The sequence below is a fragment of the Platalea leucorodia genome, assembly GCF_965183815.1.
Source record: "Platalea leucorodia genome assembly, chromosome: 3".
In the NCBI taxonomy this organism is placed as follows: Eukaryota; Metazoa; Chordata; class Aves; order Pelecaniformes; family Threskiornithidae; genus Platalea; species Platalea leucorodia.
Genome location: NC_138825.1, coordinates 14543367 through 14564720, shown reverse-complemented (window position 1 = coordinate 14564720; position 21354 = coordinate 14543367). Strand labels below are relative to the sequence as shown.

General features: G+C 40.0%; 1 protein-coding gene across 7 annotated transcripts in view; it reads left to right on the top strand.

Annotated features, from left to right (window-relative positions):
- The window catches only part of MAP4K3 (mitogen-activated protein kinase kinase kinase kinase 3), an 87280-nt gene extending 65926 nt beyond the window's left edge, over positions 1-21354 (top strand). For 5 of the 7 annotated variants that reach the window (XM_082307629.1, XM_082307628.1, XM_082307627.1 and 2 more), the window contains 11 exons: positions 699-778; positions 3459-3519; positions 3606-3723; positions 6357-6415; positions 8975-9078; positions 9871-10042; positions 12653-12721; positions 12840-12932; positions 15227-15297; positions 18001-18056; positions 20535-21354. In XM_082307629.1, the coding sequence (XP_082163755.1) occupies positions 699-778; positions 3459-3519; positions 3606-3723; positions 6357-6415; positions 8975-9078; positions 9871-10042; positions 12653-12721; positions 12840-12932; positions 15227-15297; positions 18001-18056; positions 20535-20622 (971 nt within the window). In that variant the 3' untranslated portion in view covers positions 20623-21354. Of the gene's footprint in view, positions 1-698; positions 779-3458; positions 3520-3605; positions 3724-6356; positions 6416-8974; positions 9079-9870; positions 10043-12455; positions 12529-12652; positions 12722-12839; positions 12933-15226; positions 15298-18000; positions 18057-20534 lie in introns of those variants that run through there. The other 2 variants (XM_082307626.1, XR_014227749.1) reach the window with 2 other exon arrangements.

The following is a 21354-nucleotide window of genomic DNA, read 5'->3' as shown; positions in this document are numbered from 1 at the left end:
GCAACTCTCTTAATAAAGCACTAAAATTATGCAAAAATAAATAGCTCGATGAAAGGGATAATTAGTAACATTGTACTCACATTGCTTGCAATTTCACCTTTTGATTATAGGCTGTATAGACATGCTACTGAGCCAGTAAGCAAGAAAATATTTAGGTTTTTTAGAAACTGAAATTACAGAAGTCAGTCTTTTGCAGTTGACATCTTCTCAATATGAGATGTCTGTCTTATTCACATGCCTAAATGCAGTCCAGGGTATTAATTATGTTAAAGAAGTGAGGCACCCCCAAAGTACTGAAAAAATGTTCCAGTCAATATTGCTGTTGAAGTACTCCAAAAGAAGGCTATGAATATGTCACAAAATATATGGAAATGTCTAAGTAGGATAATCTATATATGAGGAAATTATTCACATGAATTCTTGCTTATGGTTATATCACTGCTGTTTTTTATTCCAATTGTTAGTCACAAAAAAAAGTCTGATCTTTTCTAATGTCTTAAAACACGCCCATCCACAAATTTAAGCTTCCTTAGCAAGATCAATTTTCCATGCTTTCAAACACCATAACTATTACAGGTTGATTTGTTTCAGTGTGTGTAATTGTTTTAAGTCTTTTTTTGGTAAAGAGCTGCATACTTTTATAAAACACACCTTCCTTAAATCAGGATTTCTACATTTTTTTTTGTTGGTGTTTACAGATCAGTACTTGATATTTGGTGCAGAAGAAGGTATTTACACACTGAACCTCAATGAACTTCATGAAACATCAATGGAGCAGGTATATTTCTGATCTTATATTTTGGAAAAAACCCACGTCTTTGTCACTTTTTTTTTTAGCCACTCAGAATAATGTTGTATAATCCTTGTAAAAATTCTTTACTACAGTTACATAGGCACTAGCTACACTGAGGATTACCTTAAATGTTTACTATTGAGGATACCTTTCAGTCGTGTAAGTTTTTTTGTAGGCTGAACCATGGTTAAATAGGAGATCTGCATATATCAATGTGTTGAACTTCATCGTTGTGCATTGTCCTGCAGTCAAATGATATGTTAAATAGTATGGAATTTCCCTGATGTATTTTGGATGAAAGTTTCTATTTTCTTTAAAGCTTTGTTACAAGATAGAGTATTTGCAACAAACATTGTGTTTCGGTTACAGGGAAGCAAGGAGATCCTTTATACATTAGATTCCATTCTTTTGGTCTTAAAAGCAGCTTTGATGATGAGACTCAGCTTACTGAATCCCAATGAAAACTCTGTCTTTGCAGAATCTTATAAATAGTAATTTTTTTTAGGGGATAGTGGGGAGGGGGAAATGCCAATTACAGGCTTTTCTGTATGGTGTCTTCTCCAGGTCTTTTGTTAATCTCTAAGAGACTTGTTTTCTTTCCTGCCTTCTCCCTAACTTAGGGAGCTATGCATCTGCCATCAAGATGGAGGAATTTGCAAGGACAGCCTTCACACTGTAAGCTGGAGGCACTGGTGTTTGTTCATCTTCCAGGGTCCAGACGTTGTAGATATGTCTGTTGTGTTGAGAAGAAGGCCTAGCTAGCTTGCACTGAGCTCCATGTAACCCATAATCATACTGGTGCCTGAGTTAGCTAGTTTAAACTTAGCTCAGGTACCTCTCTGCTGCTACATTGCAGTTGTAAAACCTACCCTGAAAAATACCACTAATACAATAATTCTTGTAGGCCAGGTAGACCAAGGAAAGTTTTGTTTGATTTTTTTTTTCTTTTGATTTGGTGGCGTTTTGTTTTGTTTTCCCAAATTGGCAAGGAGAACAGGTGTAATGAAACTCATGCTCTCATATCCATCCTTGTTTTCTCTAAGCACCATGTTCTGTAGTGTATTGCCTAGTGAGCTTTTAGGGAAATGTTTTAATAAGCACTTAGAGATGAGAATAGATGCTTGTAAAAACAGCCAGTTGTGTGGAACAGGAGGAATGAGTGACAGGTCAATCAACCTGCAAATTTGGAGTATTGCTGTTCTTCCCTAATTCCAAACCTACTAAGTCACAATATGCTTATGCAGCTACAGAAGGTCAAAGTTGCACATTTAATTTCAGTACAGCCAGGCTGGTAGATTATTACCATGGGATTTTCTTACAGTGTGTCTAGGTTATGAGAAGACTTCAGGAATAGCAGCGCACCCTCTGTGCTAACCATTTATTACATCGTTATTTATGGTAACAGGCAGTAGGGCTTTAATAGCATTTTCAAGTTCTGTTTCACTTCATTGTTTACTCTCTAGGTCTGATACAGTTCAGTGTAAAAGCAAAAGTAGTATCATTGGTTATTTTTCACTACATTCCACTTCACCAATGGACAAAGCAGAAATAACGTACATTTCCAGGAGTTATCACAGCTTCAAGATGAATCTCTGGCTCTTTGGCAGAAAAATCTTTCAATTAATTTACAGATCTCTTCAAATCTTTCTAATAAACCAGTAGTGAGGGTTTTGTTGTTGTTGTTTGGTGGGGTGTTTTTTTTTTTTGTTTTTGTTGTTTTTTTCTTTAAGAGCAACAAAAATGTCCTCCTGAGTGGCCTGTCTAGCCCGATAGTCTGTTTCCTAAAGCGGCAGTAGGAAATGCCCATGAGGTTGGCCACTGTCTGTTGCCCGTTCTCCTCAGACTCCACCACAGTCATTGAATTGGGGATGTTGGAGGGTCCCTGCCTATTTGCTTTTTGTGTCCATTTGTGGACCTGTTGGACATGCATATGTCTAATCTCTCATTTACAGTGTTGATACTTTCCACCTCCATGACTTCTTGTGGCAACAAGCTCCAGAAGTTATGCGGGAGGGGAAAAGTAGTACCATCTTTTTCTAACTTTTTTTTTTTTTTAAAAAGGATGTCTTGTTGGTTTAAGCCCCATCTTTCCAGTAATTGTGGGATTTGACAAATAACAATTCTGCCTTGACCATTTGTCGCATTCCTTGATCATTTAAGTAAAATGTGTAATCATATGCAGACGGAGAGTCACGTCAAGGGCCAGTTTTAATTATTTCAAGAGATTTGGACTATCACAGGCTTTAGAATGGCTATGGTTTGACCATGCTTTGTTTACTGAAGTTTGTGTCGTTAAGCTTTTCTACTTTGAAGGAGAAAGTTTGGTGGTTTTTAAAATTTTTGAAAAAGGATGGATTGATCTTTATAATGATATCTTCTGGGCTAATTATAGTATACTTGGAAACATGAATATAAAATGTGCTAATTGTCTACATGTTAATGTGTATGTTAAATATAGTGTGTGTGCCTAAGATTTACTCTGAATTAACTCTGGAATCCAGGTAAACATTACTTGGCTTAAGCTAATTTCTGCTACAAAAAGCAAGTCAGTATTAGTTTTGTCCTGTCGTCTATGCAGATATTAATTGATCAACTTAATGTGCTCACATTTTGTGTATATCAAACTGAATGCTTTTCTTTCTTTGTTTTTCCTTCCCTTTATCAGCTATTTCCTCGAAGGTGTACATGGTTATATGTCATGAACAATTGCTTGTTATCAATATCTGGTAAGTTACTGGGCTATCTTTGAGTGGGGGTGCTGGTAAACATTTTGTTTCATATTTGAAGTGTGGTTTTGTTTTCTAATTCCCAGGTAAAGCTTCTCAGCTTTATTCCCATAATCTACCAGGACTCTTTGATTATGCAAGGCAAATGCAAAAGTTACCTGTTGCTATTCCAGCACATAAACTCCCTGACCGAATACTTCCCAGGTAAATACACGTATAATATCAGAATATCTTAATTCTGGGAGTCCAGGACATGCTTGTGAAACTCTGGGAATACCAAATAATGTGGAGCTCTGTTCACAGATTGCTACGAATAACTCATACGGGCATTAATCAGAGGGTAGGCCCCTAAATTAACACGAATCAAGATGTGAATATACTCTTATTAGAGAAATGGGTTTTGATACATCTTACCTTCTTGCCACGAAGCCTCTTGTTTCTGGGCGTAGCTCTTTTCAGGTATAGTCTAGTATGGTAAATCCTGGTTGTACTTGATGCTAAACAAAATCTAGGGTCAGTATTGTGTACCTGTGATATTTCAGGCAAATAGAAATGGTGATCTTACATTAATTACTCTGGGCACTATCTTTTTATTTAAAAAAAAAAAAAAAGTGGGGATGTGTAATCTCTTACTGCAGAGGGAGTGGGCTCATGGGTTATTTTAAAGCTGGGAAGAGTAGAACTGGAGTACAGATTTGACACTCATCATTGGCTGGTCATTTTTTGCAGACCAGTGTAGAAGGTACTTTTGCCCTCAAACGCCTACAGCACATTGTGCGTGCAGTCCCTCCAACTTTATGTACTAAGAAGCGCATACAAAATCCCAGAGACTGTGTGCAGTCCTGGCTGCCAAACAAGCCTTAGGAACCCATTCAAATCCAAGAGGAGGAGGAGGCAGTAACACTAATCCAGTTTGCAGAGAAACCTTTGATTCTTAAAGTGCATAGTGAATCGCTGGTTCTTCTCATATAATAGGCATTCTCTTAGGAAATTGTATTATAGGAGACCTGATTCTCTGCTACCTTTGGTTCTATTAACAGCCTATTAACATTTAATTCTTGGATTCAGGAAAGGCTCCTCGTTCAGTCATCTGCAAACATAATGGTGCAGTGCTTGTCTGAAAATTGTGTTTTTCCTAGAGGCTAAATTCTAATTCTAATTACCTAAGGAATAATTTGTGCTTTGAGTTGTCCTCTGTGTGCCTGCACCACTGTTCTGCTCCTCTCTCTTCCAAACTGATTTTGGCTGGGTGACTTTGGCTTGAGGACTGCATCAGCAGTGGACTAATAACCATAATTATCATAAGGATCATGTGAGGAAAGCCTTCAGACTACATTCAGCCTGGAATGACACCTCAGCAAAGCTGCAGAGGGCTCAGAAAATTTCTTGTGCAGTCATGTCACTTCCCAAGAAAAATGCAGCACAACCTGAATGTGCGAGTGCCAAGCCAAAGGCAGGAGAGATTCATTTAGATAATCCATTTTGCTGTTTTATCCCTTGCTGTAAGGCATCAGGGTAGTAACATTTAGCCAGGTAGAAGTAGTACATTTGAAGTATGTAGAAGAGCATAATTTTCTTTCCTCCCAGACCACAAAGTGTATTCTTCAGCAAGTTCCTGGATACCACGATGATGAGTGCTACATGAAGGATGTAGATATGTTAAAAGCAAAGTGTTCGGTAGAAAAAATGCAAAGCAAAATAGAATTCAAAGTAATTTTTGAGGTTCGTATATTCATCTGCAAAATGATCTAAGCTCAATTTATGATACTCGGTAGGCAAACATTCAGTAGCAGAAAATACATCTGTGATAAGTCTCCTTTCCAGCTTCTTTCCCTTGAGTGCCCTCGATCAGTTCCTTTCAAACCTTCCATGACTTCTTCCAACCAGAATTTGTGACCAGTACTCAGTTTCATGCTGCTCAGTGCTGCTGCATTATCGATCACTTCTGGACAGTTCATTTGAAATGCTATGCATTTTCCCAATTCATAGCTTTGACTGCAGCATCTGTCTATCTATCACTCCACTTATTCCCGTCTTTTCTACAGCATCAAATTAGTTACTTTTACTGTGAAGGCTACTGTGCCCAATCTCCATACTGTCTATTGTCTTCTAGTCTGTACAGAAACACCAATTCCCCCTTCCAGCAAATAGCAACATCTTCCCTGGTTTATCCGATAAATTTTCAAGTAATTGTTTTCATGATTCTGAGGGAGTGTCCCCTGCACATGAGAAGAGGTCTTGCAAATGTGCCTTTCAGTCCTCCTTCAGACCTCCTCTTGAAAGGCATGCTGTGCCGCCTATGAAAAGTTTTGCAAAGTTTAAGCTGTTAAGTTTGCAAGGACTGTGGCCCAGCAAGCTATCCAGTACAGCGTCATTTCCCACACCCCTTGGGTCCACATGTCTTGTCTTCAAGCTATAATGTCCTTGGGACAAGAGTGGACTTTGTGTAGTATCCAGCACAAGATGCAATAAGTTACAGCATTACAAAAAAGAATGATCATCGGAGTACCAATAGACTATCCAGGCATGTGTATAAATACATATAATTAAATAGCAAGAGATAGTGGTAAATGTCGCTTGAAGGTACTGAGGTACCTATTCTTCTCCATTCCTGACTTTTAACTGCATTCATAATGCTGCATAACTGAGCAGCATCTCAGTACTAACAGAGCGATCACCATGTATGTTCTAGGTATATCATTTTGAGAAGAAATACAGATAAATGTATTTTTAGTTTTTCTGGGGGGCAAATATAATTTTCCCACCAACAACTCTCTAAAAAGCGAATTAATTTGATTGTTTTAGTTGATCAATAATTCTGTATTTATATCTTGTAGGAAGTTTGCAGTGTCTACAAAAATTCCTGACACTAAATGGTGTCAGAAGTGTTGTGTTGGTAAGTAAAGATCTGCAGAACAAATGCCAAGAAGCCATACAGATGGTGACAGTATTAAGATTACTGAGTCAGGTTTAGGAAGTAAAGGGAGAAGAGACGCTTGTCATTATTATGAAACTATGCATTTGCAGACAGTGAGCTCGTTCAGGTTAGTCCTTGTGTTTAAGCAGTGAAAACTTTCCCATTTCACACTTTATGTTTACAGGCAATTCTCAAGAAATGCAGAGAAGCAGAATGCATGTCAAATTTAAACCAGCCCTCAGGAAGAACCTAATCTCCATGGATAGAGTGACTTAAAGAAGTTACCATCAGGCTTAAGTAGCATGACTTGCTAGCACAAATTCCAGTTATCAATACTGGATGATAAAAAGCAAGGAGTATTTTCATTTGAGAACAGTGTTGTCTCTGAAGCCTTTATAGTGTGTTCAGAGTGCCAGCTACTGAAGTGTCAAAGCTGCACTGTGTTAAGACAAGTTTTAAAAGGGGGATGGGGCAGATAGATTAAAAAAAAAAACCCACACACACAAAAAAAACCCAAAAAACCCCCAAAACACCCCCCAAAAAAAACCCACAAAAAAACCAAACCAACCCAAACCAAAGCTCTTGTCCCTGGAAATGTTTCACCTGGTGTTCTGTAATCAGATGTTTGGCGTGAGGAGTTGTATTATACACGAGATTTTCAGACACTCAGTGGTAAGCGAGCATCTGTCATTTATCCTGACAAAAATCTCCGTGATATTGCTAAACCATCTGATGTTTGTTATCACTTCTTTGTCCAGCTCACCTGTTAAAACTTGACTTTTTCTGGGATATAAATCCTCTAGGGTGTGGTAGGGTGCTAATGATATGTACTGTGTATATCCAGGCCTTGCCCTAATTAAGGCATTAAGTCAAGCTGTGAATGTTAATGGATGCTGAAGGGAACACCCAAAGGGGTGGAGTGACAGGGATCAGAGTAGGTATGAATGCTGGCTTTGACATGAAAATTAATTTGGAAGTCCATATGTTTTCAGGTCTCTCTTTATGCAATGAGAAACCTGGTGGTGTGCTCCTCTGTAATCTTACAGTATCTATACTAACAGGCACAGAATTTAACAAGAGAGCCCTGGGACTTGGCATTATGGGGGGAGTCTGCTGTCCTGGCATTCAGAGGTAGCTTAGCCTAATAAGCCTGGAGTCCTTCCTCCATGATAGGCATAAGTGATAATTGTGATGGCAACAAGGGCAGCTGCAAAAGGCAGATCCAAGGGGAGAAGTGATAGATTCCCCTCTCCTGCCCTACTTATTACATGCAGCCGGAGCCTGCATTCCTGCTGGCAGCATAAGCATCCCTTGGGGGAAGCGGCAGTGCCACAGGAGGCAGAAAAAAACAAGAAGTTCTGGTCTTGTTTCTCCACCTTACAGGTATTGGTAACTGCACGTTTTGTGGTTTCTGCTGCTGAATTCAGCCTTACTAAGGGTCACGCCAAGCATCATTTGCTGCAGTATGCAGTCAGTTTGACTGATGTTGAGTGAGAACTTGGATTAATGAAATTAAGCTTTGATGTTTAAGGTGCCAAGGGATTGCTAGCTAGTGGATTTCCTTGGCAGTAAGGTAGCATGAGTGTATTTCACTTCTGTAGATAGTACTGGATTGTAGAAGCTCGTTATCTGAACTGTGTTGTTAATTAATTGCCTGATGGCCCACAGTCACTTTACTGCACTTTAAAATCTGGTCTTCAGATATAATTATACAAAGTGCAAAGTAACACTTGTTCGTCTTAATGGATGTGCTGGCAGTGCTTAAGGACTGAAATTTTGTCAATACTGTAGAATTGAAGTTGTGAAACTTCAGATTTCACAGTGCCCAATTTTGCGGCTTTATTGTTCTCTTCCAATTTTTAATTGAGCTCTGACAAACAACAGAAAAGCAGCAGTTGAGTGGAAATAGATGATGTCACTTTAAAAAAAACTTAATTTCCTGCTGACTTAGAAGTGTTCATCAGAAATGTATAGCTCCTGGATTTCAGACTCACTGTGACAGTGCTTGGAAGGCAGCTAAGCAGTTCACAAGTGACAGTGAGTGTTCAGTGCCTGGTGGATAACTGTCTGTGTGTCACAGAAAAAGCCATTCTTTAACAGCTTCTCATGATGATTTGGAGATAGCTTAGGTAAACAAACATGATGGAGCAAGTTACTTCAAATGTGTATGCAGTCAACTATTTTTTTTAAGACTATCTAAAATAGTAAATCCCACCTACCAGTCTAAAAAAAAAAAATTATTTTGAGTTGGAGGGGTGAAACATACCACAGTGCTCTTGTGAGAGTCATGTTTATTATGGCTTATTTGGCACCAGCTACTAGCTGTTCATGCCCGGTGGAAGGGCAGCCTCTGCTCCAGCATGCTCACTGTCACCATTTTCATAATGTGGATGTTGACTTTTCAGCAGCTTCCTTATATAAAAAGATTAGAGTGGTGGTTATTTTCCTAAAGTGTATGGACTGTTATTTACTTGGAAATTGTTTATAATTTGTATTTGCTTAGTACACTAATGTACTCTACCTCTCCTTTTTTGGCAGTGAGGAATCCCTACACGGGCAACAAGTACCTTTGTGGAGCACTACAGTCTAGCATTGTTTTGTTAGAATGGTTTGAACCCATGCAAAAATTTATGTTAATCAAGGTAATATTACGATAAGGTGAAATACTCTCGTGTTCCCTTCTATTTATCTTGTAATGACTTGTTAAGAAATAAGTATTAGCCATTTCTTGAGTTATTAGACTTTTCTCTTGGTTTCTGTTAAATTACGTTGAAAATAGCTATTTAAATGTGTAATATGTCTTAACTGACGCAAAATATTTATAGGAACGTTCTTGTTTTTGTGGTGCACTTCAGTTAAAGAACAAAGCCACGAACGTTGCCTTTTAGTTGCACAGTAAAAAAACTCTGGCTGACAGACTGAGATGTGGCAGAGTGGAGTGATAACATGGGTTAACAGTGGGCTTGTTCCCATACCATAGAGAAGGTAGCCACTTATTCTATGCTTTGTGACACTGGATGTGCCCAGAAATGCTTGTTATCTCCCCGTTGGACACCACCTGAAGAGATGGAGCCAGGGTGGACTCATGTTTATAGAGAGACAGCTGCTATAACTTGATCAGCCTGGGAAACAAGGCTTAGAGACGCCATAGCTGGGGAGAGCAATGACGGGTATAGCACTCTTGTCGTCTGTGGGCAGCTGCACAGCACACACATGATGAAAGTCATCCTATCTTATTTCAACTGCATCAGCATGAAGACTCTCTAAACTTCTTAACTCAGGCTTTTTGTATCTATCAATTACTGTTACCTGAAAAAGTAAACTTAATGTTACAAAATGCATGGCATAAAATTTACCATACAGTTAAAATAGCTAATAGCAACTCAGACTAAACTTGTTTCCCTTCTAATATCTATTTTTGTTTCTTACTCTAGCACATAGATTTTCCTGTACCTTGTCCACTGAGATTGTTTGAAATGCTGGTAGTCCCTGAGCAGGAATTCCCTTTAGTTTGTGTCGGTGTCAGTAGAGGAAGAGACTTCAACCAGGTGGTGAAGTTTGAGACTGTCAACCCAAATTCTACCTCTTCATGGTTTACAGAAACAGGTTTGTGTGCTGTTGTAATTGCATTCAGAAATGTTCTTTGCTCTTCTATTATAGCTGAAACACCAGAAAGGTAGTTGCCTCTGAGGAATGGTTAAATCATTAAGGCTAAATGATCATTGTCAGTTCTCTGTTTAAAAGGGGTATCTGGTTGTACCTGCTTGCACATGCACTTGTTTTTTGGATGTTTCTACTTGTGGAACTGATTGGATTTCTTGAGATTTTGAGTATAGCAAAGGATGGAGTTTTGGTTTCTTGCATTTTCATAAATCAGGCTGTACTTGACTATTACCCACTGTGCTGTTCTGTGCTCTACCCTGGCACCAAGACTTCTGTTTATTTAATAGATTTTAATAGAATAGAACTCTGAGCAATTCCTCTCAACATCACTGTAGGTGTGGTTTGGCTCTTCTGCAATAAGCCAGTGTGGTTAGAAATGGTGTTATCAGCCTCCTGCTGAGAGAGCGTATTTCTATTTTTCCAATGTTTATGGAAAGCGAAAAGGATTAGGACCACTGGTAGCAGGAAACGAAGTACCTGTCCGTCACTGGTCTGGGCACTATGAGTGAGGAGGCCACCATCTGAGCAACAGTAGAAATTCCCTTAAAAAGGAAGTGTGCTAAGAATTACTTTTCTAGAGTTGCAAGATTCCCCCCTAAACCTAGATACAGTAGTGAGCTGACCCCAGTCACAGCTTGCAGGTTTGGAAGCAGTAAATAGCTTTATTACCAGGCATAGAGCCCTTGTTGATCCATGATGAATTTTATATAATAGCCCTGTGCTGGCATATACATGTGTATGAGTCCAGCGGATTGTGTACCGTGGAATTCAGTAAGAAGGATGGTTTCCACTAGGAAGATGCCCGCTGACTTTCTTGCCACTGTAAAGTGCATCAGATTTTGGCACAGTTTAAAGCAAAGTTACAAAAACCAAAGTGATCAGTGGATGGCTGATTAATGCACTTAACTCCTTCAGAGTTAGTGCATTTTATTTTCCAAACTCGTACATCTATTTATGTAACTGTGTGACTTCAGTAGAGTCCGTAAAAGTTGCATGCTGAAGAGAAATTCTTTGACCCATAATGTCCTGTTGTCATTCTTCTCTCAGTATTGTCTGCATCAGTGTGTAAATACAAGAATAGTAATCCCTTCCCGGTTCCTTTTTTTTTTTTGTGGAAAATTTAACATTGCGTTGTGCCTTCCAAAAATACTTCTTTAGCTTCCTTGAATCATTTGTGTGTTCTCGTGTTGTGTCTGTGTTGTTATTTCCTCCTATTTGTTTGACTCTAATTTAAATCCTCATGTTGTTTTGGTTTATTCCTGTCCCCTGCTGGCAGGAAAGCAATAATGCAATGAAACCGATTTTTCAGTGTTTTTTAAATGAGGAAAGTGTGTACCATATGGTCACAAATAGCTTCCATTGAATAGTAGTTTTCATTGTTTGACATTTCACATTTTTTTTGTAAATGTCTGATGAAGATGTTTTAAAAAAAATTAACTGGCAGAGACTTACTGCAGGGGGGTTCTCCCCTTGCCATCCTTCTCCTCTTAGCTTAAGCCAGTGCAATGCATGTTTCCACACCGCATAATGTGGTTGCATAGATGTAATCCTCCAGTCCTTCTGCTGCATGCTTTCATCATGGCTATATCCGCCTTTGGTTAAGATCATGCATTAGAAATTGGTTAAATGTAAATCATAAGTGTATACCTTCCAAGACAAACAGCAAAAAAGAAATGGAGGGACCATCTCAAGGAGCACATTTCTGCCATCATCCTTGAGGAGTTTTTTGCTTCTCAACAGGACCATGGATTTTATTATTTAACTGAAAACTGCTTTTGTATTTTAGGTACCATGCTCTAATTTCTCATCTCTAACAGATTTAATGAGTTTCTCTTTTCCATATGAAAGAATGCCTACAGAATTGCTGGCAGTGATGCTGTATTAGTAAGAGCTGCTTTTTGTGTAATTTTAATGTTAACAAACAAATGGACCAAAACTACACTTCTCTTTTGAGTTGACGTGTCCACTAATCACTTGTGGGTCAGATCCCCCTGTTTGCTGTGATGGAGACTGCTGCAGCTGTAACCCAGAAGAGAGGAAGGTAACCCTTCTCTTAAGAGTTTGGAGAAGGAAATAATCCCCTATTTTTGGAAGATCTGGGGATGGAAAGTCTAAAAATACAAGAATTAAGTACTAATATAAAAGTCCCTAGCACAATTTAGAACTAAAGGGAGAAGAAAAATTGAATGAAACAGCATTCAGGTTTAGTGTGGACAGTCTCATATATCTATCTTTTTTGCAACAGCAATATTAAATGACACCAACAGAGAATAAAGGGAGAACAATGTACGTGTGAGTTTGCTTTTGTGACATGACTCAGAAAAGGCTGGATTAAGTCCATACTTTAATATTACAGCTTCAGTTTTCCTGTCACAGTCAACATGTTGGATAAGTGGACATGCCTCTCTAAGAGAAGAGAAATGTCACTGGTAAGATGATTATTTTAAGTAGATAAAAACACACTAACCCATTAAATTGTCTCAATCTCTAGAACTTCCATTTCAAATTTCATGGTAATTTATGTTATGAACTAACACTGTCATTTTTTTATAGACACTACAGAGACAAGTGTTGTACATGTAACACAGCTGGAGAGAGATACCATTTTGGTGTGTTTGGATTGTAAGTTTTAGTATCAACTAAATATAAACGTATGCATGTACGTGCGTACTGTCTGTCTTCAAATTAAGTCATATATTGAAGATTAATTCTTGCTTGACATATCCTATTTATTTTCTAGGCTGCATAAAAATAGTGAATCTGCAAGGCAGGTTAAAATCCAGCCGCAAACTGTCATCAGAGCTCACGTTTGACTTTCAGATTGAATCAATAGGTAAGTTGGTTTTCATTATCAGTATTGAATATCTGGATAGACTAGAGAGCTGGGCAATCACCAATCATGTGAAATCTAACAAGAGCAAGTGACGGATTCTGCACCTGAGACGAGGCAATCTTGGTTATACATACAAATTGGGGGACGAGAGGCTGGAGGGCAGCCCCGTGGAAAGAGACCTGGGGGTTTGGGTTGATGGCAAGCTGAAGATGAGTCAGCAGTGTGCCCTGGTAGCCAAAAGGGCCAACCGTGTCCTGGGCTGCATCAAGCACAGCATAGCTAGCCGGTCAAGGGAGGTGATTGTCCCACTCTGCACTGCACTGGTGCGGCCCCACCTCGAGTACTGTGTGCGGTTTTGGGCACCTCAATTATAAGAAGGACATCAGACTATTAGAGTGTGTCCAGAGGGGGGCGACCAAGATGGTGAAAGGTCTCGAGGGCAAGACTTATGAGAAGCAGCTGAGGTCATTTTGTTTATCTTAGAGAAGAGAAGGCTGAGGGGTGACCTCATTGCAGTCTACAACTTCCTCAAGGGGGACAGCAGATGGGGAGGTGCTGATCTCCTCTCTCTGGTGACCAGCGATAGGACACATGGAAATGGAATGAAGCTGTGTCAGGGAAAGTTCAGATTGGACATTAGGAAAGGCTCTTCACTGGTGGTTGGTCACTGGAACAGGCTCTCCACAGAAGTGGTTCACCAAGCCTGTCAGAGTTCAAGGAGCATCTGGACAATGGTCTTAGTCATATGGTTTAGTTTTAGGTAGTCTGTGAGGAGCAGGGATTTGGACTTGATGATCCTTATGGGTCCCTTCCAACTTGAGATATTCTATGATTAACTTGTTTACTGTTACAGTACAGAATTAGAGATGCTAGCTGTCAAGTCTTTGGCATTTGAAACACTCTCTCACACATTTCACTTTGTGTGAGAAGGCTCAGTGACAGGTTCAGCACGCTATGTAACGTGCTTCCCTAGGAGCAATTGGAATGGAGTAATAACCCTGGAGTCTTCCCTGATTAGGCCAAATGTCTTGGCAATATGGTGGAGACCTTCAGCCTCTAAAGGAATACCTTAACACAACCTACATAAACTCTGTGAATCACTCATGGCTAACCCATTCTGCATGTGTGTTCACGCAGTCTGTTTTTATAAAGCAGCTCAAAGAGTAGATTATGCGATATGTCACACTTTATGTAAATTTTGTTTTCTTGTGAAGAATCTGAATGAATTAGATTTGTGAAACAGAAAGACAGAATACATTTATTTTGACAATTCTCCAGTGGTTACATACCTGGATTGCGTCACATGCTTCTTCAAAAGAGGGATGAGGAGGGATGTGTGCACAGATGGAGGGTAGCACCAGAAAAGGAGAAACAGTGGGAACAGAAATAATAAGGAGCTGGAGGGAGTTTACTTCTGAGGAGAAGCTTTAAAGTTTCAGGCACTTCAAACATAATGTCCCACAGAGAAGAGGACAAAAAAAAACCGTTGTCATGGAAAAAATTACTTTTATGGCTCCTGTTGGTTAGGAATGGGGGGAAGGAAGGAGTACCTGTACTTGAAGTTGCTCACTGTGGGACCTCTGCAGGTGCTGTAGTCCTCTCTCTGCTCATCACAAACGAGCTCCCGGTGTCTTGTCTAGCCTCATAGTGCCTCCAAAGAGCTCTGCTCTCTTTCCTGCATACCTGCCCAGAGGCAGGATGCTGGATGCAGGTGGGGCAGATTCTTCCTGGGGACCTACACACTTGCCCTCTCTTTCAGGAAGGCCCTACACACATTTCCTTTCACAGGGTTCAAATGCAGGTGTCTGTCACCGCGTTTGTGACAAGGGGAAGGGCTGGGAAGTAGAGGGCTCTGTAAAGCTTTGCGCTGCTACTGCAGAAGGACCATATTAGCCAGCAGTTGCTGGGAAGGTGAAAAATGTCACTGCAGTATCCCTGTAACTTTTCTGCTAAAATTCAATATATGTTTTCTGCTAGTATTAGAATGAGGAGGGGTTTCCCATTCAAAGGAAAGGACATGTTTAGGACTAGACGGGACAGTTTTAGAACTTTTTCTGGTTGGGTGGGAAAATTTTTAAACCCTGCTCATTAAACAAACAAATAAATATATAAATGCAGCTACTTTCGAGGCAGGTTCAGCGATTCCTGTGAGACATTTTGCAGTCCGTGTGGGTGAACGTGATACAGTAAAACATACATGCACAAATTTCAAAATTGCAGTCATATGCTTTTGGTCTTAAAAGCACAAGTTGACATTGTGCCTCAAAACTGATTCCAGTGTTCTTTGTTACCAGTCTGTCTACAAGACAGCGTGTTAGCGTTCTGGAAACATGGCATGCAAGGAAGGAGTTTTAGATCAAATGAGGTAAGTCCTGCATTTTGCTTCAAATACTAGTTTCTAATGTAAGCCAAGTAGAGGATAAATGCATAATGCTGTGGTCTGAAAAAAAGAGTAAAACATTTCAGTAACTTCATAGGTTAGACCTGGAAGCTGAAGTCTCATTCTAAGCATGTTTCATAAGCTACAAACCAATTAGCAAAGCTATACAAGATCCCCTGTCAAGTCTGACATACAAAGCAGAAAGCAACAAGAGCCCAGGCCATGATGCCATAGAAAATATCCAAGCCTAATTCTTGGTAACATTCATCTTCTTCACCTTAAATTGCTTTGAAGAGCAGCGTCAGTCCCATAGCCCCTCACACGTGGATACCAAAATTTGGGCTTTGCCAGTGGTTGCATGAGCCACTGCTGAGGTTAGCTTTTTGTCACAGTGTTGAATGAGTTGCTTGTTGATTTTTTTGTTTTTAGTCTCTTCCATGTTCCCTTGGTTTATGCGTACTTTGAAGATTTTGGTGCCCAGCTTTCACAATAAGTATTTTCCATTCTCAGGAGAAAAATGTCAGATTAACCTAAAGATTTTTTTCCTAAGCTTTCTGTGTAATCCCTTTTTTCAGCCAGTTTCATGTGATTTTTAGACATTGTTTAACCATCGTAAGTACCTTCCCAACTCCTTTTTTTCTTGCTGCAAACCTTGTGCATCTATGTGTTAGTGGAAATGCTGTGCTTTGTAGGATTTTAATGAGTCTTTTAATTTGTTTATTAAAGAATGTTTACAAACTTCACCAGTTGTTTCATTAGTGTCTCATTGGCTGAGAAATTGAGCTCATCATGACTAATTGTATTTTAAGGTACACGTACAGTCACACCATGCCAAGCTTAGATATTCCACATTGTTACACAACTACATTTATTTGCACAAAGCCACGGCTGACCTAATCTGTGCTGACAGTAAGCCTGCTCTTTGTGGGAAGTTGGACCAAAGACTAGAGTCAGACTACTTATTTCCAAGTCTGCAAATGGTTCTTGTGGCATTTGTGCATGCTTGATCCCCAGGCATGATTGTCCTTCTCCCAAGAGCTCATAATGGTGAACTGCAGCACCCTGCTGTTAGCACAGACCATGAGGAGGAGATGATGCCGCTAGGCACTTCTCCAGACTCCTGCTAGCAGCGTTCTGCGAGGCTCAGTGGATTACTCCACCCATTGGCACTTAGTAGCTCTGATCCAGTTGTTAGAGGACATGCCCCAGAGTGCTGCAGCACAAGTGGATGCTTTATATTGTTTATGTAAAGCATAAAGAACACTGTCGTCTTGCTTTGTTATTGTCAAGCCAAAGCCAGCCAAATGAAGAACAGAAGGCGGAACTGAGCTGTTGTCAGAAAGCAAGCCACCCAAAACTTTTTCTCTGTAGAACATATCTAGGGTAAGCTTTCAGGCCTTTTAAAATTCCTTCTCTCTTCTGGCTGTCCTGCTAGTCACAGCTACTAAGAAAAGAAAGAAACTCATTTTCATCTGTAATATGAAAAGCCTGCATTACCAGGCTCAGATCTTGACTGTATTTGTTACTTTTGGAGAATTTTATACTACATAGTATGTAGGAAGCAGTTACATGGGACAAAAACCTAACCAACCTAACTTTGCAGCACATTTGTCTTTCAAGACGTTATTAGTTCAGATTCCCTAATCTAATATCAGTTGGTCTAATTGGGGATGATTTGAGCTACTTGCAAGGTTATTTCCTTCCACAGCCGTGACCTTCCACGGTGGTTTAATTGAGTGGGAAGAATTAAACGGGGAACTGTGTGAATTCTGAGACAAGACGCTCAAAATTTGGGCCAAGATTGTGCAGACTCAGCCCCACAACAAGCAGGAAGTAATTTTCTGAACAACATGGGGAACTTCGTTGTTGTGAATTAAAATTCTCTTGCAAGTTCTCTGTGCCAGAAGTGAATTCACTAAGTCAGCTAACACTACTAGGATCTGGGAAAGAGAGAAGAATCTCTTTTTTCCTCAAGAATGTGAAATGTGGCTGTGTAAAAAAGGAGGTTTGTAAATGGTGCTGCCCATTCACGTGTGACTTGATATCCTTTGGAGTATGCACTGGCTTCGGTTGACTTTATTGATTAACATGATGTTTTCTTTGGTGCTTTGGTATTCATGTGATCATAAAGATGTATCACACAAGTACAATTCACCCACAGTAAACAAAGCTCTATTGCACTAGTCTGAAATGTCAAAATACTATGTTTTCTTTTCACAACGGGCATAAGTACCACAAATTAGATGATGTTTCTCTGTTAAGGTTTTCAGAACATGAACTTACTGCATCATTACTATGATTCAGAATTTCAACAATGCATTTTATGTGTGATTTACCTGACCCGTTTTGGATATCTACTCTAGAGTGAGACAAATTGCACTCTACAGCTATCTATTTCAGTCATGGCTGTAAAGAGAAATGCACCGGTAGCTCAGATGCTGTGCAGTGCTGAGCCCTGCTGTTGTGCTTGCAGTTGCTACCAGAGGAATTCCCATAATGTGGCGGGAATTACAGAAAACTTTTAGATCTCATTTAAAAGTGACAGTTGCATTAAATTCTCTAGCTGATTCAAATCAGCAGTAAATTGGTAACATCAGTCATAGTCAATTCTTTTCTCTAGGTTGATTTTAAAAATAAAATAAAAACGCTTGTGCACTTAACATGACTTGTCTTATTTTTATTGTCTAGGTCACACAAGAAATTTCTGATAATACGAGGATATTCAGGCTTCTGGGATCTGACAGGTATGAAGAGAAGTGAGCGTGGCATGCTGAAATAGAAGAATAATGTGTGTTCCTCCTACCTTGTAAAAGTTCTTTTTGCTTGTTTCTTGTGATTCCTTTTTTAGCCATCTTACTCATTCCTTTGTGCACATGTCTACCTTTCAGCCCTTCAAGTTTACTTCTCTTTCTTAAAAAAAAAAAAAAAAAAAAAAAAAAATCCTTCTAAAAGTGTGTGTGGGCTTCCAGAAGTACTCAGCCGTGCTATCAAGCTCCTATTTGGCTGCAGTCACAATCTCCAGGAGCGTCTTCCTTTTTGTACTGTAATTCTTTTGTGTAACTTGGTGAAATCTTTACTTGCAGATGCTCTGCTGCAGTAGCTCATCAAGATCTACTTCTTAAGACAAATGCAAAAAATACTTAAAAAAATTAAATATCTCACTTTCACCCCCAGAAAGGAACTCTACCAGTTGTCCTCCCAACATAACAGCTCAGGTCTTGTAAGAGCTCTTGATAATTCCCAGCATCGCTGTTCTTTGGCGACTGCTTTGCAGGACACTAACACCGTGTCTGACCCATCAGATACCAGCTTGCCGAGTCAGTAACTGCTATTTTAGGAGTGTCACTGACTTCCTCAACTTTCTCTGCCCTGCTGTCGAACTTTGTACTTCTGTAACAGCCATGAAAACAGCAGATGTTTTGTCTTCTGGGGCGCGCATGCTGACGTGACGGTTTCACCAGTAATGTATTCATATGAAGTGCAAAGATAGGCTTTAATTTTCCTTTTGAGAATTGCCTCTGTCTTATGCCCCTCGCAGTAAAATCACTCTCTTGTGGCATCTTAGAACTACCAAAAAAGCTTCACATCAACCAAAGGCCTTCCCCATATTCTGCTTCTCCAAGCTTGATGCACAGCCCTGTAATTACCCGTAACGTCAACAGCAGTGAATGGTGCTGTGGCTTTATCGACTAGCTGCCAGCAATTTTTGCTGGCTGGGGGTTGAGGATTCTGCCTTATGTGCAATATCTGATAGCTTTTTGGTAATGGGTAGTTTAAGTAATACTCATCTCTGACCTGAGGGTTTTATTCTCTCTGTTCCAGTGAGGTGTGCGTGGAGCTCAGCTTTATTACGTCGTTTCTCTTAGTTGTTGAGAGGCAGCATGGCTCAATTTAAAAACGAGTCTGACTTCGCAATGGAGCATGACATTGCAAATCATTGCCTTGGAAAAACAACGTCCTCTTCCCCAAATACGGTTCCATCTATTTCTGGCTTGCGCTAATAGTCTCCCAAGTCTGAGACAACGTTTAAAGACTTTGCACTGCAATAAACATTAATTCCAGTTTCTTCAGATACTGTTTTGCTTGCAGCTCTGTCATATTTTGTGATTGAGCTGTGAAACCTTTTTCCAGTAACACATGTAATTTCCTAGGTAGTTCATAGGAACTGGGGTTCTGAGAAGCCAAAAAACTGACATCAGTCTGATGAGAGCTTGCGTGTTGCTTTCTCCTGGTAAGGAGGGAATGCCTCATGGCTAGGTTTTCTGAGCGATAGTTTTGAAGCAAGTAACCTCTCCTTGGGTGAATGCACAATAGGTGGGTTTGAACTTCCCACAATCTACCTTCACTTCAGGATGTTTGTGGAGGAGAATTCAGTCATGAACATCCTGGTCCATTTAGTAGTTTTAGCAGTTCTTGCCTGATTAAAAAATCTCAAATAGTTTGTGAAACAGAATTGTGACTGCTGATTTCTCTCCTTTGAAGAGAAGGTCTGATCTAGGACATCCCTTACGGTCTTCGCAGTCGTAATGTAGGTCCAGCTAACCCACTCTCCTGTCTCCAATGCTGACCAAAAGTGGATGGCAAGAAAAGAGTAAGAGAGAGGATTCTGCACTTAGCAATCCTTTTCTTGAGGACTCTCTCAGCCTGCAAATCTTTGTCTCTGGGACTTCCAGAGCTGGAGGAAGTTTCTGTGGATTTAAGTTACATGGGCTCAGGGAAAGACTAGAAACGCTCACAGAAGAGTCAGCTTGGGTCATCTGTCATGTCCAATGGCAAAGGGCAGACTAATGACTTCCAGAACTGGCACCCGATTAATGGTTAGCTTTGCAAAGCTCTGGGGAAGCACAAGCCCAGGCAATAGGGGAGTGATGGACCCTCTTCAGAAGCTCCCACTGGAAGGATGAGAAGCAACAGGCATACATTGCAGCAAGGGAAATTCCAGCTGGATAAAAGAGAGGAAAACATAATGGCGAGGGTAGTTGAGCACTGCAGTAGGAGCCCAGAGAGGCTGTGGGAGATCCTTGGAGACCTTGTCTGGACAAGACCCTGAACTACCTTTGAGATTGGCCTTGCTTTGAGTGTCTTTTGGGCTACAGGTGTCCAGGGAAAGAGAAATGACCACTGGTCAGATGGAACCTGGGAAAGAATATTTACAGTTATATCCAGGGATGTTTTTAAATGAAGGCTTACTTGACATTGTGGCTTTTTTATTTTCAATTTAGGGTCGTGGTGCTGGAGAGCAGGCCGACGGATAACCCAACAGCCAACAGCAACTTATATATCCTGGCAGGGCATGAGAACAGTTACTGAGAACAGCGGGTGGCAGGCAGCTCACCGTGACAAGAGAACACTCCTGCTGCAGCAGCACTCGTGGCTGGCTGAAATTGCACAGAAGCTGCAGTAACCCGACTTCAGTTACTTTATAATTTATTGTGGCATGAGAGGAAGACGAGAATTGTTTGTGGTATGGACACATAAGCGTTACGATACCACAGAAGTGCTTAATTTACTGTTATGTAATCTTTGTACATATGCAGTATTTTTCAGTGAAACTTCTTGCTGAAGACCTACACTGACTTTCTGTAGATAGCGGTCCTCCTGTTAAGTACAAGTGTCTTACCTGTACAGATGTAAAAGTCACTGAGGATGCAAAAATGAGATCGGGGTACTATTTTAAGGACTTCTCATGTGTTTATTATAAAGTGGGATGCTAGCAACAGATATAGTACATTTAACAACACTATTGTATTTTATTATATGTAATTTACTAATACAAATAAATCTTAACTTTTAGAAATTGTAACCAAGGCTGTAATCAGATTACAATCTTGTTTTAATTTTGATGCAACACACTGGTGTTCATGTTTGCACAATGTATTGAGATGTGATGTATTTAGTCACAAAGGTAAGCTGTGACTTTGTGGATATGACTTGGGCTTCAAAGTTCCTTTTTTTTAGTTTAGTTGGGTAGTTTTCTCTGTGAAACAAACCAGTTAAACACCTGTATTTTTATATTTAATTAAAACGATCCTTACGATTACT